This window comes from Polypterus senegalus, chromosome 2 (assembly GCF_016835505.1).
Source record: "Polypterus senegalus isolate Bchr_013 chromosome 2, ASM1683550v1, whole genome shotgun sequence".
NCBI classification, from domain to species: Eukaryota; Metazoa; Chordata; class Cladistia; order Polypteriformes; family Polypteridae; genus Polypterus; species Polypterus senegalus.
The window spans coordinates 260,125,155-260,146,457 of NC_053155.1; the positions used below are offsets into that span (position 1 = coordinate 260,125,155).

Sequence of the window (21,303 nt, forward strand, 5' to 3'; positions counted from 1 at the left end):
CAATTGAGATGCTATGGCATGACCTTAAAAAGGCGGTTCATGCTAGAAAACCCTCAAATAAAGCTGAATTACAACAATTCTTCAATGATGAGTGGGCCAAAATTCCACCAGAGCTGTAAAAGACTCATTGCAAGTTAGCAAAGCGCTTGATTGCAGTTATTGCTGCTAAGGGTGACCCAACCAGTTATTAGGTTCAGGGGCAATTACTTTTTCACACAGGGCCATGTAGGTTTGGATTTTTTTCTCCTAAATAATAAAACCATCATTTAAAAACTGCATTTTGTGTTTACTTGTGTTATATTTGACTAATGGTTAAATGTGTTTGATGATCAGAAACATTTTGTGTGACAAACATGCAAAAGAATAAGAAATCAGGAAGGGGGCAAATAGTTTTTCACACCACTGTATATAGTATAGTATATATATATATATATACTAGCAAAATACCCATGCTTGCAGTGGTAAGTACTGCCTTAAAATTTTATTAAGAAGAAAATTAAACCTTTTTAAACTGAGGGAAAATATACCAATAATTATTTGTTAAGGATCTCTTTGTATACCACATTGTGTGTTCGGCCCTTCGGTTGTAATATGACGAAGTTGTGCGCTGAGCTTACTCTTGAGCATGCAACGTACAGTAACCGTAATCTTGTTTCAAATCTCACAGCTTGGATTGCTGCTGTCATAATCGGTTTGAGTTTCATGGTTTGTTTCAATTACGACAGTATTTGTAGGACTTGTGTTGAAGAGACATTCGGCATCTGTCAAGCGTTGTAAGTATACAACCGGTTTCATCGATAACTTCACATCCAGCTTTTGAGAGTTTAAACATTCATAAACATCAAAGTGTCCACTACTCAAATCGTCACCTGTGAATCGAAGATGTTTAAGAGACATTGCCGGTTGTCGAAAGGTGTAAAATTTCAGTACACTTGAAAGTGACACCCGAACAATTCAGCGGCAGCCATCAACTCGCATACAGATGCATAGGTGAAGGGCTTAAGCATTTCACTCTTATAGTGCTCCTGTGTAGTATAATTATCTCCTGTACCGTCATCAGTCCACACCTTGAACCTGTCCCAATCATTCAATACACTAGACACAATGTTCCTCCGGATATCAAGAATGAGCCTGATATGGCCGTACAATGTGTAACAAAGAGAATGGAAAAGGTAGGTGCCGTCTCCGGGCATGGAAACCACTCGTTAAGTAACAGTTCTTTAATCGATGGTGATCACCTCGATAGACATGTTAATGGGGGTACGGTTGGAATGATAAAGGAAATGGGTTCAATGTAAAGTAAGCCTAAAATACCTACACAATAACTATAATCGTAATGAATGAACAATAAAACCGCGGAGAAGCCGTGGATTAAATAAAAAGGCTGTAGTTATAAGCAGTGAGACGTGAATCCTGTGGTGAAGCAAGGAAGGGAATGTAGAGACTGGAGCGACGGACAGCCTTATATAGGCAGGCAGCCAACAACGTGGGAGTCGTTAGGATGGGGGACCCAACGCCGCCTCACACGGTGACCGAGCTGCAGGCTATGGACGATATATATGTACGTAAGTAGGATTCAGTTAGCGTTGGGAACCCGCATACCAAATTTCTTGAAGATGGGCCCATAAGTAACAAAGACCATTGAAAAGTTCAATATGGCGGCCGACAGTGGCATCATACCACCAAAATACGTACCAAATTTCAGCCTTCTACCTACATGGGAAGTTGGAGAATTAGTGACGTTGGAAAGTTCAATATGGCGGCTGACATTGGCGTCATAACACCGAAATAAGTATGTACATTGGTTACGGTTAGCACAGAGAAGCCGCCTACCAAATTTCGTGAAGATGGGGCCATGAATAAGAAAGTTCAACATGGCGGACGTTGTTGACCTTTATGACCTTTACGCGTAGAATTTCGAAATGAAACCTGCTTCACTGTTTTAAGTAAGCTGTAAGGGATGAGCCTGCCAAATTTCAGCCTTCTACCTACACGGGAAGTTGGAGAATTAGTGACGTTGGAAAGTTCAATATGGCGCCGACAGTGGAGTCATACCACCTAAATAAGTACGTGCATTGGTTTTGGTTAGCGTAGGGAAGCCACCTACCAAATTTTGTGAAGATGGGGTCAGCCTTCTACCTACATGGGAAGTTGGAAAATTAGTGACTTTGGAAAGTTCAATATGGCGGCCGACAGTGGCGTCATACCATCGAAATAAGTACGTACATCGGTTTCAGTTAGCACAGGGAAGCCGCCTAATTTCTTGAAGATGGGGCCATAAATGAGAAAGTTAACATGGCGGATGTTGTCTACTGTTATCGACCGTTATGACCGTTACGTGTAGAATTTCGAAATGAAGCCTGCTTAACTTTTGTAAGTAAGCTGTAAGGAATAAGCCTGCCAAATTTCAGCCTTCTACCTACATTGGAAGTTGTAGAATTAGTGATGAGTGAGTGAGTGATTGAGTGAGGGTTTTGCCTTTTATTAGTATAGATATAGAATTTATGTAACAAACAATTTATCTGATAGTCCGTTTACCTTATTAAATTCTTAATAAGCATATCTGGGCCATATGTATCTTTTAAACTTTCAGGGCAAATTATATTTTGCAGTTCTAAAATGTTTATTTTTTAAGTGGAACAGGGTTATAATGCTGTGTATCATTTGAACTGATATGAATGATGTCAGCACTTGCTTTTTTGTATTTATATTGTTGTTAAGTTTTGATAATGTTATTTATAAAACCTGTTGACATTTCTGAGATGTGCTTGAATAAAATAAGGTGTCATTTAAATTACATTTTAGCATAGTTTTTTTATAATTATAGATTATTCTGTTATTCTTAATGAAGAATGGTCACTTTTTTTTTGTCTAGGCTGTGGCTAGCCAAATGATTCACAGCAAGCAAGTGGAGGAGATGGTGTCAGAAGAAGGAGAAGTTGAGGGTGATACCTTGGATCCTCAGACTGGTTTGTTTTATAGATCAGCACAGCCTGTAGGCTCACAGCTAAAACAAGTGTCACTCCAGCAGGAACCTGCAAAACTTATACCCCACAACTCTCAGCAGCTGCAGAGTAAAACTATCTCAGCAGCAAATCAAGGTACTGTCCAGCTGCTTGCATCTAAGCCAAAGCAAACGGCTATTTTCCAGCAGGACCAGTCACAGCTGAAGCCTGTCATCCAGCAACACTTAGTGGTGAAGGAAAGACAAGTTTCTGGGACCGGTGCCCAACCTCCTCAAACAGTGGTGCAGGTGATAGCTGTGAAACCTCCGCATACACCTCAGCTTCCCAAACTACAACAAGCCCCAACTAGCCAAAATCGTCCAGTCCACACACAGTTCTCCCAACCTCCACCTCTGCAAGCACACCATCCTGTTTCTTCAGAAAAGCAGTCTTCAAATCAAGTAAGGCTTTTATCTTTACTCTTTAATATATTGTAAGAGGGATGTTTTGTTTTTCTAAAAACAATAATAATTAAAGAAGAATGCTTATTGTTAATTGAAAAACACCCAAATGTGTTTAATATGTTTTATCTAAAAAAATCATCAGCAAATATTTCATGATCATGACTGACTTTGTAGTCATGTTCAGGGTATATGTTGTAGACATATGGATAAAGAGTAGAACTGGGTTGTTAACTGAACACCTATTGATGATAGATTGGCCTAGATGGATAGGTCATAGACTTGAGAAACTCATCACATTAAACTGGTTAGTGAATATGCCCTGATAAATCCAGCTGATTCCTCTGTTCAGGCTAATGTTGTTTTCTTTTTTCCACCTATACTAACCACAAAAGTAGCTCACCTAGAATGAAATCTGAGTGGACTGCTACAAATAGCTAAGGATCTTGGTGCCTACCATGGCAACTACTCTGTGACCTGTTGATGGTTACCACCATAAGGAAAACCCTTTCATGGGACTGTCTGAATATAACTGAGAGTCCCCTGCAGGTCAAAGTGGCTTAAGTGAAGGCAAGGGTGTGGAAGGCGTTAGATCTTAAAAAGACATTTCATGATTTACCTGTATAAAAAGAATCCATTCTGTTTTGACCTACTATTTTTGGCATTGTAGCAGGGTAGAAATAATGTGTATTGTAAAAGAGGAATAGTACAAAGTGTAGAACAAAGGAAGTCTAACTTACTTGGCAGGTGACTTGTCTCTGCCAGATGGGCTAGAAGAACAGTACTGCAGCTTTCTAAAATAAAGGTTTCCTCTTTAACTATGTAACCATCCCAAGATTTTCTTACCATTTGTCTTAAAATGACCACATCTGTCAAATTACAATTTCTTCATATCTCAGAGTCAGATTTAAGTTGTACTGATTATAACTCACCTAGTGATTATTTATCACTGTTGCTCAGATTTACAGTTTCACTCTCAGCAGCCTTGCCTGAAGACACTTTTTAGCAAGCTAGCACAGTAGTTAATTGAAAATGAAATGCAGTAAGTAAAAATAGGCTGTTATAAACATGAGCTGATGTGACAGTTGCAACAGCTTAATGTACAGTAGATTAAAAACATTAAGAGTAGAATTTCAACTAAACTAATGTTAAATCAGCTTTTCCTTGTAATACTACTTTTGGTATTGAACAAATATGTCCAGGATTTGAGAGAAAGTTTAATGTTTTCACCGATTTCCTTCACTAAAAACCATGTGAAAGTGAAAAATTTAATTTGTTGTCATTCCATTATAATTAAACATATTTTTCAGAAATAAAATTTCCATCACTTTTTTTCATTTTCTATGAAATCCAGCATATGAATTACACCTACTTTTCAGAACTTAGATCTTTTTCTTCTTTCGGCTGTTCCCGTTGTCAGTTGCCACAGCGGATCATACTTTTCCATATCTTCCTGTCCTCTGCTTTTTTCATTTATTTAAAAGAAATCCCTTGATATATAGACACTTTCTTTTACAGTGGATACTGACTAGGGTCAAGAATGGTATGGTCAAATTTCATTTTTGTATAAGTCTGGGTTTCTTTTTTCAAGGTTGAAGTTCATCTTGTAAACTGTATTTTGTTCCACTCTTGGTTATCACAAAACAATGAAGGGTTTCAAATAAGAGTTTTTTGCATTGAAACACGCATGCATATTCATTTAAAAGTACTCTGTTTGAGCTTTCCAATAAGGTATATCTGAGCCATGTAGCTGTGATCAGAAAAAGTTACTGCTCATAAGAAAACACTCTGAATTACAATTTTTTTAAACTGTCTGCGGTGAAGAAAAGTTTCTATATCTCAAGGGAATTTTTTTTATTAACAAAAAATATTTCTGAAGTATGAAAGTACTTGTAATTCGTATGCTAAGTTTAATCAAAATCAAAAATACTGATGACAAGCCATTGGATACTGAAACCCGGTTTCTTAAGTTATTTTTCTAGTTTAAACCGACTCAGTTTGTAAAGCTACTCCCCTTGACTGGTACGCACAATGATAATAATGAATAGACTGCCAACAATGTACATGCTAAATTTTTGTCACATAAGCCATCCCGGGAACTGACAAGAAGTCAAATTTTCACTGAGTATGTTTTTCTGTGCTTCCCCATTATCTTCACAGCTCATCAAAGTTCCCACTTTACAGAGTTCTGTAAGTGTGCACAAGGCTTTCATTGTGTAGCTAAGATTGTATTTTAGGTCAGCCATTTATGCAGTGAAAAACTACAGATGTTTTACTTTCAAATGATTATACTGTACATCTGTCAATGTACTGTAAGCCACAGTGATTGCTTGATAGAGAACTAATACTGTGAGAGTTATCAGATAAGCATTCATTCTTAATCGAATGTCTGTTTACTTATTAAATTAATTTGCAGATTGTTATTTAGTCTCATTTGAAATGTTCAGTCTGGCAGCTTTCAAAAGATCAGAGGTTTGGCTTTCAAAGGCATTCTAGATTTTCTTCAGTGAGTTGTACGATTGCTTGCTAGAACAATTTACTTGTCAGTAAAGGCATGTTAATCTATTCTTGTTGTCAACTCATTAACAGGTTTGTCATACTAAAGTGACTTGCAGCTCTTTTTCCTGTAAGGTAACTGATCATCATATCATATCTTATCATGCCACTGCCATATCCAGATAAGAGCGGCATCATTAGCATCCTTTTAGATCTTCATCGGTACATGTAGGGCCTCGGGAACATTCATGGAGAATGTGGTCCATTGTTTGGGTGGGCTCACAACGGGTATATTCAGCGCCCATCTAAATAGGTTGTCCCTTGTTTTGCCCACCTTTGACCTAGCTCGGTTAAGCGCGACCCAGCCTTTCCTAGAGAGGGATGTTCCATTGGGTAGATGCTCTTGAGGTGTAGGAAGAGCTTCATTGGGAGGGCTACAGTCAGTCTCTCGCCACCTCTCAAGCCTATGTTTTGTGGACTGCTTTGGATTAAGGGGTTCCACTGTGGTGAAACTCCGACTAGAAGGTAGTCGGTGATTTACCTCCTGGTGATGGTGAAGTGGGTGTCTGGAGTCCATCAGTTGCTTAAACCTTTCTACTCTTGAACTACTTTATTGTCGTATATGGAGAGGTGCGATGCCGGCCAGCCTGTGTAAAGCAGGAAGACGCGTTGTTCACAATGTGCCGGTGATGATTCAGCATGCACTTTTTAGCTCAGAGTCAATCTTATTGGCATGGGTTGGTAATTGATAACCTCTGCTCTTGAAAGAGCACTTAAATGTTACTCTGAAGCAAATGGATCACATTGTCTGCAAATAAGAAGCCTTCCAAAGTTTTCTTTCTCACTGTGAATTTATTTGAACTTGTTAAATGAAGGGTGTTTCTTCATATGTTACACATCCTTTAAAAGCAGATATGCTTTACTTCTAGGCAGAGCTGTAGTCAAAAAGATGTCAGATTTTTTTTTTGTTTTCTCATATATTTTTAGTTTTGTGTTCCTTACTGGCCCTGTATAAGCTGTGAGAAATGCTGTTAAACCAGTTATTTGAATCCTTCACCTGAACTTGTGGTTAGTTTTATACAGGGAGACAGCTGCAAAAGAGTTAAAGAAATCTTAGATTATTGATGGGTATTTTTATTTTTTTTTTAATGAAGCAAGTCTTCTAACACTTTATCATGAGCAAAAGCCAGATATGTTGGCTCAATAAACAGCATGTTATTTTGGACCATTATCATTTTAAAATTAAACTTTTTATTAAATAAAAACAAATTGACTGGATATATCAGTAAATGAACATAGCATACAAAGTAACCCATCCCGCCGTCTCCCACACAGCCTGAGCCAAGGGGTAAAAAAAGTCGAGGAGTAACAAGCTGAGATTTATACAATTGAGCCACAGCAGACCGGAATTCAATTATATTACAACTCCAGATTTATTAAGTTGTAGAAGGAGGACTGCCAGCTGTCGACAGGGACGCATTCAGGTGTCTTCCATTGGGAGGCATAATTAAGTTTGTCTGCCAGGTACCCAGACACAATAACTTGCGTTCAGAGAGTTTGAGCAGAAGCCTTGAAAGGTCCAAAAGAAGAAATATTCATGGTAACAGAGGAATACTGCTGGAAAGAAAGGAATACATACGGTACTTGTGTCCAAAAGTTAAAGACACGAATACAGTGCCAGAACATGTGGAGAAAAGTGCCAGATAAACCAAGGGAACATAATTGACAGAGAATATCAGCAGTGAGGCCCATCAGAAACTGTTTGTGGGGAGTAGGATAGAGTATCTGTAGAATTTTGAACTGGGTGTGCTGGTAGTTTGGGTTTGTAGAACAAAACCTAACATTAGAGAGTACAATGTCCTATGAAAGGGATGAAGGGAGAGGGGAAAGGTCTCTGGACCAATGAGAAATCAAGGACAGAGGTTTATAGGATGCTTTGCAAAGTAAAGAGTAGAGAGTAGAGACAGTTTTTTTTTCTTCTTGGGAGAAAAAGAACAAATAGAATAATAAGTGATTTGCTCAATAAGAGAAATCTCACGTGTTCTGAGCACTGATTGGAGATGAAGTTAGAAAAAGTAACCGGAACCAGGGATATTCAAATGTGCTTGCAAAGACTGGAATGTCATAAGCCCATAACTATTAAAAAGATCCCCCAACACACCAATTCCAGCACGGTACCAGGGAGGAAATACACAGGGCTGGCCACCAATTGAGAGTGCAGGGTTATGAAATATAGGCGTGAGGGAGTGCCATTTTCCAAAGGGTGCAAGTAAATTTTCCACACGATGCCAGTTATTGATAGCATATGGCAAAATATGTCCCAAGGAAAGTTTTGTGGCTTTAGACTTAAAGTAGTTGAACAAATCACCCTGAAGAGAGAATGGGGAAAAAGCAGGGGGAGGATTCGGTAGGTAGCTAAGGAAAGGAATTAGGGGAAGGACACAGCCATGAAAAGATAGGGCGAAAGGTGAAGCCCAGCGGGATAGTTCTAGGTCAGGCAGCAGTACACCTGCATTCAGTCTATCTCTAACCAGGTTTGAATGTTTAAGGTTTGGTCTCTTGCCATTCCAGAGGAACCTTGAGATTAGTGACCTAACTTTGGACCAATATTTAGTAGGAGGTGGAAGTGGCAGCATAGAAAAAGAAGTTGAAGCAGGGTACAATATTCATTTTGATAATGGACAAACAAGATTGAAAAGAGAGGTTGAGTTTGGACCAGGTGTTTATGGAAGCTTTCACATCACAAAGATGCAGCGATACGTTATTAGGTGATATGTCTGAAATTGAGGCAGTAATATCAACTCCCAAATATCTAATACTACTAGATATATGGATGACAGACTGTAGGGAGAATTGACAGCACATATCATTAAGGGGCAAGAGAGTCAATTTAGACTTATTATTTTTGCAACCAGACAGGGCTTTGAAACACCTGAACAGATCCTAGCATGCAAGATGTGAGTCGGGGCATTGCCTAGGTAGAGGAGGATGTCCACAGCATATAAGAATATTATGTGACTGGAATTTGAAATTATAATAGGAGTTAGAAGCTGGGAATTACGGATTGCAATTGTTAACGTTTTTGAGAGATACAGTAAGTTGAAGATAAAGGAGATGACAGCCTTGCATAGCCCACCTACTAATGGAGAAGGGACGTGAGATATTTGAATTAGATAAGAGAACTGCAGGGAGGAGGACTAGAGTTTTCACCAGATTTATAAACCTTGGACTGAAGCCCATTCTGTCCATGACTTACCATAAGAATTGCCAGTTAATTTGATCAAAAGCATTTTCAGTGTCTAGGGAAAGGAGCACAGCAAGGCTAAGGAGGGAGGGAGCTGAATTAATGACATGCAGATGTCTTTTCATATTATTCGAGGCTAACTGTGAACGTATAAAACTAGACTGGTTGCGGAGGATTAATTTGTTAATGATTTTCAGTAAGCGGTAGGCCGAAACTTTAGCTAGCAGTTTTGTATCTGTGTTAATGAGAGAGGGATGTCTGTAACTCTGACACAGAGTATGGTCTTTACCTTGCTTCAAAAGTAGAGAAATAACTGCAATGTTAAAACTAGGGTTTAAATGGCCAGAGGAGGTGGCTGCACTGATCATATCCAAAGGGGAAGGGATAAGTGTTTCCAGAATGTGGAAATTGCCTCAGGCGGGATTCCATCCGTCTCCGGGACCATGCCTGTACTCATTGAGTGTAATGCCTCTTTAAGTTCAGACAAAGAGATGGGAGCATCTAGAACAGAAGCCTTTCCTTAGTGAGACAAGGGAATGGAAGGGTGTTTAAAAATGATGTGATATCTGAGGGAGAGGTACCAGAGTTATCAGTAAATAGTTTAGAGTAGTAATCTATGAATTCATTATTTATTATCTGGGGATCATTAGAAATTGAGCCAGATTTAGTATGGATAGAAGGTATGAAGGCAAAGGAGGAATATGGCCTCATCTCAGTAACACAACGTCTGTTCAGCCAGACCCTGGAGACATAATAGCGAGCCCAAGTTCAGTGAATTAAAAATTCATCTCTTTAGAGTAAAATGCTATTAACTTCGGATCTGGTGTTAACAATCAGTAATTTGTGTTCTTTATTAGCCACAAGGGATGTGTTCTCTCTTTTTTTTTGGAGTTTCATATTTGCCAAATGGGAGGAAAAGTAGATGGTAAAGTCCCGGATTAAGCCTTTAATTGCCTCCCAGTTGGCACCTGCATTATCCACACAGCCAATATTGAGTGATAAGAACTCCTCGGCAAGTTGTTTGCCACAAAAATTAGTTTTTCAGAAGAGACATGTTGAATTTTCACCTCGGGGTGCGAGATGTTAAAAATGGACGGATCAAATGTAAATGATTAAATTTATGGTCAGGTATAGACCGGTGAAGATTCTGAGACAGACGGGGCCAGGTTGTGTGATGTGAAAATACAATCGGTGCAAGACTGTGAATCATGGTGGGAAGAGAAAAAAAGAATTCTTAGACTGAAGGATTAAATAACTGAAGTGCATTTTTCAAATTAAGACTGGCAGTAAAATTCCTTAAAGAATATGTAGAGTGAGGTATATGCTTGCCAACCAGTGCTGGTGATTTGTCTAGCAGTGGGTTTTATGGTGGCATTCGTGTCAATGCCAACCAGAAGTTCACAGTCAGAGAACTTAAGTAGTCAGTCTGTGAGGTATTGCTGGGCCATCGGTGGAAACAGAGAGTAATTTACGACATTCTAGCTTGGACTTAAAGTTACAAAATCGACCTGTATCATCACTACCCAATTCCAAAAATTTAATTTGTAAGCCATGGAGCAGTAGAATAAGTATGGCACATAATTTACAGGGAGCACTGCAACTCTGTAGAGCATATTATCACAGTGTGAGACGTCTGTGGCCAGCAGGTGCGACTACAGAATTAAAGCCACATCCATGTGTTGACAGTGCAAGAGATCGAGAAGGCAAGGGCGCCACTGACCTGAATTCAGAGCCCTGACGTTCCACGAAATAATGTTAAACTTTGTCATAATTACACCAAGAAAAGAGGCTGGCAGAAGATAAAACAGAAAGACAAGAAGTGGAAGTAATCGTATGCTGTTGTGCAGCAATTGGTAATGTCACAAACTTCAAAACCAAGAGTTCCCACAGCTCAAGGCTCCCTCACAAACCCATCCCAACCAGCCCAAATACTACTCCCAGTGGCAGGAACCCCACAATAAGTAAATTCCTAAAAGCAGAAGCAAACAGTGATGGCCCGAATGACCCCCATTACCCCCACATCCTGTCTCCGACCGGTCCCCAAAACACGCCTGGACACTGGCCTTCCAGGAGTGTAACACAAAGGAACTACCAGAAAATGAGAGCAAGAAGAGAGGCCAAAAACCACCCCACTTCCTCTAATCCTCATCCTCAGCCACATAATTAATGAAAAGGAATGAATTATATCTTGAAATAGTGGAATGTGCAGTGCAGAGAACAAAATGAACACATAGAATAAACTAATGGTGGGAGAGGGTTAATTGTGGCACCTGGAAACCCACAATGATGCTGATGATGTCATTACGCCCGAGCACCCCCACTGCCACAAACCCATCGAGGAGATAAACTATGCAGAGTCAGTCGGAGTGAATGAAGAGATCTTCACGCAGTTAACGTGTCGGTTGAAACAAAGTTGTCAATCACTGTAAGTGCCTCAGAGAGTGAATCAAACAGGTAATGCACTGAATCAAGACTTATTTTCAGTTTTGCAGGATAGTGCAAATATGGTTGAAGACCAGCAACATGTGCTTTCTGGGCAACTGTGGCCATGGCCTTCCTTTGCTGTGCAGTAATTGAAGTAAAATCCGTGAAGAAGCAGGTCTGTGAGGGTACAGAATAGATGTTTTGAACATGGCGTGCCTCCAACATAATTTGTGGGTGGTACAAAGACCTGAATTTTTTTTATTAGAGACCACGAGATGGCATCGGCACGGCCAGTGTACACATGATGAGCCTGCATGATCTCCAGGGCCAACGTTCAAGAGGTTTAGGAACCACATTTGCCGTAATTCTTAAATTGCCTCTTCAAGCCCTGTGTTCTTGATCGATCAGTTTGCCTTTCAAGTCCTCAAGTTTGTGTAGGGGCAGTTGATGTTTCTCTAGAGCGGCCACCAGCTTTCACTTTTTTTCCATGAGTAGGTGAAGGTAGCAACCACTTTCTTACAAACTTTAACAGCTTCCTCCACCCACCCTGTTGTCTTTACCTCCTTTTTCTGTGAAAGTGGAAAATTGAAATTGAAAAGACCATTACATCAATATAAGTAAAATAAAAAAATTTAGACAGAGTAATATAAAATGAATATATTGTTTTCTTCTGATAATGTATTTAGCCCAAATAAAGAGGAAGATAACAGTTACTGCAGAATAGCTTTACCTTTCCATTTTGCCTTTGCTATTTCTAGTGATTTATTTAAATTGTTTTTGATCATTTTTATTTATTAGGCTATGTATTATAATGGAGCAATAATACAAGCTATAAAAGCTCATACACCATACTAAAATGCACTGAGGTGATAATAGTAGCTGTGAGAGTAACTGTAATTGATCCACACACAAACTTTCTAATTGCTGAATGCAGAACGAAGCACAACAGTAATTGTATTTGTCTCACCATCTGTTGTGATGCTCACTTGCCTGCTTTGACTCAATCCGCAGGTTGAGTGTCCTTGTCAGGCCTTGGGCAGTAACCTTGCTTGTGTGGTTTTTTGAGGATTGTAGGCCATTTGTAAATATTTATTCTGAAGACTCAGTTTTTTGTCTATGAAGTGGATAGTGAGGCTCATGTATGGTTCTGATTAGGGAATCCATTCCTAGGACTTTGGGAATCCCGCATGTCGTTCCTGGAAATCCAGGGCGCCTGGGGATGACTACTGCAATATGTTGACACCAATAAAAGACTAACCTTATCTACAAGCAGTTCATGCTGTCATATAAGTATATGTATCTAGTTAGTTGCGGTAATAAGAGCGTAGAAAGCACAGCATGTCCAGCGTGCGGTCGTCCAGGTGAGAGTGCACATTCGTGCAGAGTAAGCCAGCCGCTGAGAAAGCACGCTCTGCCTCTACTGAAGTAGGCAGCACAATAATCAGATATTGATACACTTGTTCTAAACAACGCCCACGCTTGCCGTTTCAGCTTTTACTGATGCATCCAGTTTCTTGTCATCATTCTGTGATGGCAAGTTTCTTGATAATGCGGATGCAACAGACTGACGCAATTTCAAGTTGCTGTTCAAAGCTGTTGTCTGACGGACGTCAGTGAAGTCTGCCCCGTCCCGACATTTGTGAGCTGCAGAGTGCGGACTCCTTCAGTTCACTGAGCTGGGAGACTGACTGCTGCTGGTCTGTTGTTGACTGAATTAATGAGCAATGCGCTACACCATGGGTCAAAAAACCGTGCCACTTAATTATTTTCAACTATAACCCTGTTATTTCTTGATCGATTTTTACACTTTTACACTTTTACATGCTATATATGATGTTCAGGAATGGATTCCCTAGTTCTGATGTATGACTTTACCACAGATTAGATTAGTTAATCTTTATTAATCCCATTGGGGAAATTCAAATCAGAGATAGTGGCAAAGTAGCACACATTTTTCATCTGTTTTTCAAGTGTCTCTCTGCAATGGCCTTCAAGCTGGGGAAATGCAATGTGAAAGAAATGTTTGTGACCAGGTAGCTCATATCTTGGGTCCATCACTTTAATTAGCTTCTTGAATCTTTCATATTCAGCAGTACGTATTGGCACCATTTCTTTCATAGGGTGCAACAGTAGAAAACACCAACCAGTAGGGTTTGTTGTGACTTGCTTGCTATAAGTTCCTTGGGACATGTTTGACATTTTCAGTGTTTGTGACTGTAAGCACTTTCATTTTATATGTTCTATTGAATTGTAGTACTTCATGCACTAAAATATGTGTGTAGTATTTTCAGTTTTGCTAGGCACATATTTTCGGCAAAATTTACAATACACAGCACCAGTTGCTGCGTTTCAAAATTTAAATAGTCAAAGGACCGTCACACCACCAACATATTTTTGCCTTGTTTATCTAATTTTTGTGGCCGGTGAGCTATCGCTTTCTTTACTGACACTTGAAGGAGTCTTGTGTGTTTGAAACAGTAGTGTGTGGCGTGCTCCACTATCTCAACCAAATTTGCTTTTTTTTTGTGCACAGGCTTATACTTTCTTATACTAGTAGCATGAGATTGGTTGGAACTGCGGCAGTTTCTGTGTTTTAATAGTGTGCAATCAAAATGCTCTTTAACAACAGTTTATTGAAGTTTCTTATTTTCATATCATTTAAATTTATTTGATAAGTGTAAAATCGTTTATATTGCCCAGCCCTATGCTTTTATGTTGTTTGTTATTAAAGTGCTTCCTCTTTTGTGACTCTCACTCGTCTAATTTTCTAGCCTACTGTTTTCGCTTATTCTCTCTCTTCTCCTTTGCACTTATGAATGGAATCTGCTAATTTGAGAGGTAGGTGTCAAACTTGTGACAAATGAGATTCTGAAAGATATGCATATTTAAACCTTTCAATAATTTTATCTAGTCTAATAAACAGGTACTTTTTCTTTCAGCAATTATATGTGCAAAAGAAACTGGTAAAGCTTTTAAAAATAAAAACAAAAGTAAAAATAATCAAACCTGGATAAGCCTATAGCAAGTTAATTACTGGTAGTGTAACAATATCCTTAAATAATGCAAATAATATGCATAAATGCAAATCTTATGGCATATATATTTTATATATATACTGTATATATAATATATGGGAGCTGAATCATTTGTTTATTAATGCATAACAGCTTTGTGATCAGTTAAGTTTATTCTTTACATTTAAGTCATCAGATTTAGTTTATTATCTTTTCATACGCTTCAATTTAGCAATTAGATGGTTACTGTCACACCACCTGTTGCATACACTTAAGAGAGAGTGTCAAATGTCAGATTTCTCTATGCTTTGAATTCATTAAAAATTCTTATATTTGTAGGCTAACCTAACACTTGTGCAGACATTACTGGTGTGTTTAATATATATTAGTAATGCTTCATTTTGGCTGCCCACATATTAATATCATTATCGGTCTAAGAAATCCATATTGTTTAGGCACTAATTATCATTTTTCTTGAATGTACAGTTTCTTGATGCTTGCTTGCTTTATTTTGAATATTATAATGATTTTTACTTAGCCTTTGGCTTTTTCTGTTTATCTTTTTTTGTTTTGTATTTCTGATGTGTAGTAGCTGCTCAAAAATACAGTAAATGTGTCATGTCAATTTACTGTAACTGATGCCTGTAGAAATTAGCGATTTGGCTTTTCCGCTTCTTAGACCATCTTATACAGTTCTGTTACAGATTCAATTACCTATTCAAGAAGTGTTTTTCTTACTTTTATTAATAATGCTTTTTGCTATATCCTATTTGCACACACCTATGTCTAACTTGAGGTGTGAATTTTAAAAATCACATTTTTGCGTAAAAACTTGTTAATCTGTTACCTCTAGTATTTTTGGATGTAAATGTTGGAGATACATTAATGCCTTTCTAATCACTTTTTTAAATGTCTAGTTGCATTAATTTGAGTGTTTTATGTGTTACAGCCTTGTAAAAAGTATGTTGTCTTATGACATTCATGAAAAGAACTCATTGTAGTAACAGAGTTTTCTTTTTTGTTTAACTTTGCGACTGTTATTAATTTTGAATGATTATGGAAGTGTGATGAAAAATATTATTTTAAGAAATTTCTTCCACCTTTTAATTTTTATTTTATAATGATTATAGGTGCAACAGCCAATCATAACACAAGGAGCAACAGTAACAAAGATAACTTTTGGAAGTCACCAGGCTCCGCAACTATCCAAACAAAGTACAGGAGAAGCAGATGCAAAGTCAGTACCTGTTACTAGTGTCAATACACATCACTCATCTGAGAAGTCAACTGTGTCGGACATTTTAAAAATATCAATGATTGAGGCTCAGATTGACCCTCATGTAGAACCAATGGTGGTAGACTCCTCCAGTGACTGTAGTACTTTCAGTAAAAACATTGATGTTTCACATATAGTAGGTGCTAGTCAACTCATCAGCAGTTCTGCCAGCTCTGTAGTCCAGTCAAGCCATACTAAGCAGCTGCAACAAAGTATAGGTTCTGGATCATCTCTTCAGAGCCAGTTCACTCGCATTCAGAGCCTGCCTGTACAGAAGAGTAAAGATGTGGATGTGATACAGGTAAGGATGCATTTGTTTGCTCAGTCTTTCAGGTGGAATAATAATAATTAGGTACAATGTCATCTTAACAGACTGGTGACAGTGAGTTTGTACATGTCATAGTGGTGCAAGGCATGTCAGTTCTGGTATCTCCCAAATTATCTGGCTTTTCACACATAACCATTTCAGTCAATGTAACTGCCAATAGTAGGTGATCCTGTGAAAGAGAACAGCTTGTTGTTCAGATGGCCCACAGGGAAAAGAATAGAATCGTATAAATAATTAATGCAGGCCACAACCAGACAAATCACCCCTTAATTTAATATTGGTGTGTAGAATGTCATCTTAGAATGCACCGCTTATTAGACTTTGCCTTGCATATGGAATACAACAGCCAGAAACCACATCAGGTGAATGTTGTCAAAGAAAAGCAAGAAAACACATCTCCAATGGGCACAGAAGTATCAAAACTGTTACGAAGTTAAAAAAAAAAATCCCAGTTTGGATAGATCTGAGTTTGATGTAACCACCATGAGTCCATGGATTCAACCGGTTTGATTTCAATATATGGTGTGGCAGTGTGATGGTATGAGAAATGTTTTCCTGGTGCACATTAGGGCCAGCTTAGGTCAGCACAGGTTGCCTGTCATTTTAAACATATTGAACAGGTTTAGCTAAGCAATTACATGTTGCAGGTGGTTCCTTTAGGAAGAAAGTTGGTTGACGTCAACAGTATAGAGGCTTAGCCTGGTTCCATTGGAAAGTCTGAGGTAGTTTTATAAACTTTAAGCCAGTGTATTAAATAAAGGATAAAACAAAGTAAGACTAAATATATGCCTTTATTGAATCATACTTGTACATAAGTTTTCTTGCTCTGTTGATAATGCAAGTTTAAAGCTACTGTAGTAGTGTATGCATAACTGTATTAAATTAAAAAAGGCTGAATCAGTATATACAGTATGTATATTGTATTGCTCAACATTTTATACAAGGAGGTGAAAGCATAAAAAGCTAAATGCTTTCCTAGAACTTTTGGAATAACAGAAACGTCTGTATCATAAGAACTAACAATAACTTTAAAATACTTTATAATAATAACTTTAAGGGGAAAAAGAGCCAATAGGTCTATATATTACTTATGTATAAGTACAATTTTATGTTTTGATTTCTTTATTAGAGGTACGATTTATGGAAAGTGACATTGTTATTTTTGGCTATATAAATCCTTTGGAATGATAATTCATTTAAAGTTATAATGAAATTTTATTTTTGTTTGAATTTATTTTATCTTTTATTTTTTAGGTTATCCCACAGTATTCAATTACTCCAGACTCCAGCCAGTCCAATGTAGTAGTTGAACCAAGTGGTTTTTTAGAAATAACCAACTTCACTAGCCAACGTCTTGATGACGAAACTGGAATGGAACAAGAAGTAGACAGCAGCAACGATGAAGGAACTGAAGCCAGCCCAATACCAAGCTCAGCTGATCAGTCATAGCAGTAAATTTGAATTATGTTTGAAGAGCACATTTGTATATCACAGGCAGATCAGAATGTCTCAGTGTTTCTGCTTCATTTGAAAAATAAGTTTAGAATATCCATGTTCAAAGCACCTTCTTTCTGGTGTTTGTCTTTTTTAAGATGCAGCAATTCTACCTAGACCTTTGAATAAGTGTCTACATTTCCAGAAGATTTGTTTCAAAGGAAGAAAAAAAATCTGCCTATGAATACATGCAAACTCAATTAGAGACCAAAGCAAACTGTATCAGCTGATGTTACAAAGAAGACAAAGGAAAAAAAGTAATCACAAGGAGGTTTGGCTCACTGTCTGTTCATCATGGTAAAATATTCTATAATAATGGGGAAAAAGTTTTGTTAAACCTTTTATATGTGTATATAGAAAATATGTCTTGTGTATAAAAATCCAACTTTTTTTTATGCTATGCTGTGATGTTTATATGACGCTTTGCGTGAAAGCATTAGTTTCTTATTTTTTAAAATGCAGTAGTTTTTGTTTCATCATGTTGGTTTGAACTGATGTGCTGCCTTTATTTTTTACGCCCATTTTCAGCTGTACATATTTTTTTGTACATCATATGAACCTTTTAATATGACTAAAGTTCCAAGAATTTGCATTTGGAAAATTTTCATAAAATGGAGTATCCTTTAGAGCATGTAGAGCAAAATCACTTAATTTGGTACTTTTCTTAAGTAAAAACAGGAGTTTTTATGTCTGAGTAAGAAAAACAGAAATTATAACAATGTTGGTCAACAATTTTGAATGAATGCAGCAATTAGTGGTATTGCAAGTACATTTTTACTGTCTTGAAGGACATGTTTGGGAGCAGAAGATAAAGAGATTAATATATGCTTGATACAGTTGAATATTCTAGCTGAACTCTAGAATAGGTGGATCATTGAATTAGTATTTATTATTATTTTGAAGGAACATAAAGGGTCAATTAATGATATAACAGATTTCTAGCAAGTATCCTGGCATTCTAGTTATTTTACCAGATCATACTGTTCAAAATATTTATTTATTTATTTTAATTTATAGTCTCTGCTGTACAAACATCAACAAACAAACAAAACTCATTCTACATCCGATCAATGGGACTTCTTATACATATTTTTGTTACTTATTGCTTTTTATATATCTATATATGTAATATATACAATAATTTATTTAGACATTAGGGTCAGTTGCTTTCAAGTAAAGAATCAGACTTTAAACCTTTGAACATCATTGCCCCAGCAGTGTTTAACTGAAAATTTCAAGAATTAAGCTACCTTAATAAATCTTACATAGCGTACTTTAAGCAGCTTGCCATCTCTAGTCTAATAACACAGATCATGATTTCACTTGTAATTGTTCACGAATGTTAACTTTCAAACATTTGACATACAAATGTTTAAATATTTATGGATCGCTTGTCAGTAATCAATGCCTTGTTACTGTTTGTGGGACACTCTAGAATGCATTGTTTTTGAAACATGAGAATGATCCCATATAAGATGCCAATCATTTTGTTACATTTTCTTTTATGCATCATAAATATTCTGCTATGAGTGAAATTAACTTTTTATTTTGTACAAAATAGGTACTTGTAGCTCTACTTTTGATCTGCTTTGAAGAACAGAGTGATGGACTAAAGTGTATGTATTTGCATTTCATATGCTGGTCATATTTTTAGAAGAGTGCAGTACAGATACAAGATAAGAGTAGATTTTTAAATAATGCTTTAAAATAATGGTTTAAAACAAACACTTTATAGGCCATCATGAAGCTGCCTCAATATTTTAGTCTTTGAGCAACATGTAAACCACTTGATCCTGATATTTTGGTGTACAGTAGTATGAACTCCTACATTTAAAAACAAAATTAAAAAATCAAGGGACAGAGAAATGGGGCTTCTAAATGTAGACACTTTGGTTTTTAGAGGTATTGTAAAATAATCAGTTTTCATATACATATAGTTTAAAATATTCATCACTCCCATTAATGCTTAAATTCTTTTACTAGATATTTCAGATAATACCAGAATTCATTTTGTGTTAATGGATTAGGGTAAGCCTGAAATAATATTGTAAACACTTGCTAAGGAAATGTAAACAGGGCTGAAGTTAAAATAAATCTAATTAATGTCCTTCATCATTATAAATGTTATTTGCAAATGCTCTGTGAAATGCCGTATCTGGTTTTGTTTGAATACTAGTTTTCAGTATGTCTGCTGACTTTCAGAAAACTGTTGCTAACTGAATTAGAAGTAAAGAAATATCTGCTGCAGAACTAGATTGGTTTAAATGCTCTTTTAGCTTTAGCACTTTGACAATTTGGAATTTGTAATATTGTACTGTTTTTGACCTACAGAAAAGTAACATTTTCTACACCAGTTCTTAAATGCCAGCAAAGCAGTTCTATTTGTCTCCTCTTACAGATGTAATAATGTCTAACATCAGTTAAATAAGTGTACTGAAAGTATTAAACATTTTATACGGTAAACTGATTTCCCAGATTTTCCTAGTTTGAATATGAACAGTTTGTTTGAACCTGTTTCATTGATATTTATTTGGAAGTGTTTGATTTTTTTATTATAATACTTGCAATTTATTTATTTATTTAAGTTGACAAGTCAAGCAAAATGACACGTTATTTGCCATGTTCAGCACAGGCATGAGTGAAATTTTGTTTTAGCTATTTTTATTGTAAGTTTTCTTACTTTTAATTTTGTTACATATTTGCAAGCTTCTATTGCAGCTATTCTCATATTCCATTCATAACACTCTAGTTTGCCGATTAGCCGAACAACTTTATAATTCTTTGCATTTATATAGCATCTTTTCTCACTACTCAAAGCGCGCAGCAATTGCAGGTTAAGGGCCTTGCTCTGTCTTTGGGATGTAAGAGGAATAGCCACACAGTCATGGGAAGAATGCGCATGTACCTCTGATACAGCATCATGGACTCTGGGCAATGTGAGGCAGCAGTGCGTCTTCAAAAAATATTTTTGTGACCGTAGAAGTGTAAGAAGTTCAATCAATGGCAAGGCCTGGGCGAGGTAATGAACCCCTGACAACATGATACAAAACATGGTAAATTAGTTTAGAAAGACCACCAACAATGTGCCCCTCCAAATATATCATTTTTAATCAATAAACTTGAATTATTTAGTTGGTATTACTCCTGCTGTGCATCTCTCACACACACACACACGGTATGTATACATTAGTGGGCAAAAGCAGGTTTACAGTTGTTTGCATGGAAAAAGACGCATAGGCTATGATTGCTACACTGAAGCACACTTTAATAGTTTTATATATACACATACATACATACAGTGCATCCGGAAAGTATTCACAGCGCGTCACTTTTTGCATATTTTGTTATGTTACAGCCTTATTCCAAAATGGATTAAATTCATTTTTTTCCTCAGAATTCTACACACAACACCCCATAATGACAATGTGAAAAAGTTTACTTGAGGTTTTTGCAAATTTATTAAAAATAAAAAAAAAACTGAGAAATCACATGTGCATAAGTATTCACAACCTTTGCTCAACACTTTGTCGATGCACCTTTGGCAGCAATTACAGCCTCAAGTATTTTTGAATATGATGCCACAAGCTTGGCACACCTATCCTTGGCCAGTTTCGCCCATTC

At 37.2% G+C, this 21,303-nt stretch overlaps 1 protein-coding gene across 2 annotated transcripts in view; it reads left to right on the forward strand.

Annotated features, from left to right (window-relative positions):
- The window catches only part of emsy (EMSY transcriptional repressor, BRCA2 interacting), an 89,315-nt gene extending 69,166 nt beyond the window's left edge, over positions 1-20,149 (forward strand). For both annotated transcript variants that reach the window (XM_039745432.1, XM_039745433.1), the window contains exons 18-20: positions 2,876-3,406; positions 15,715-16,161; positions 17,443-20,149. In XM_039745432.1, coding sequence (XP_039601366.1) covers positions 2,876-3,406; positions 15,715-16,161; positions 17,443-17,637 — 1,173 coding nt within the window. In that variant the 3' untranslated portion in view covers positions 17,638-20,149. The remainder of the gene's footprint in view (positions 1-2,875; positions 3,407-15,714; positions 16,162-17,442) is intronic.
- The last annotated feature ends 1,154 nt before the right edge of the window (positions 20,150-21,303 follow it).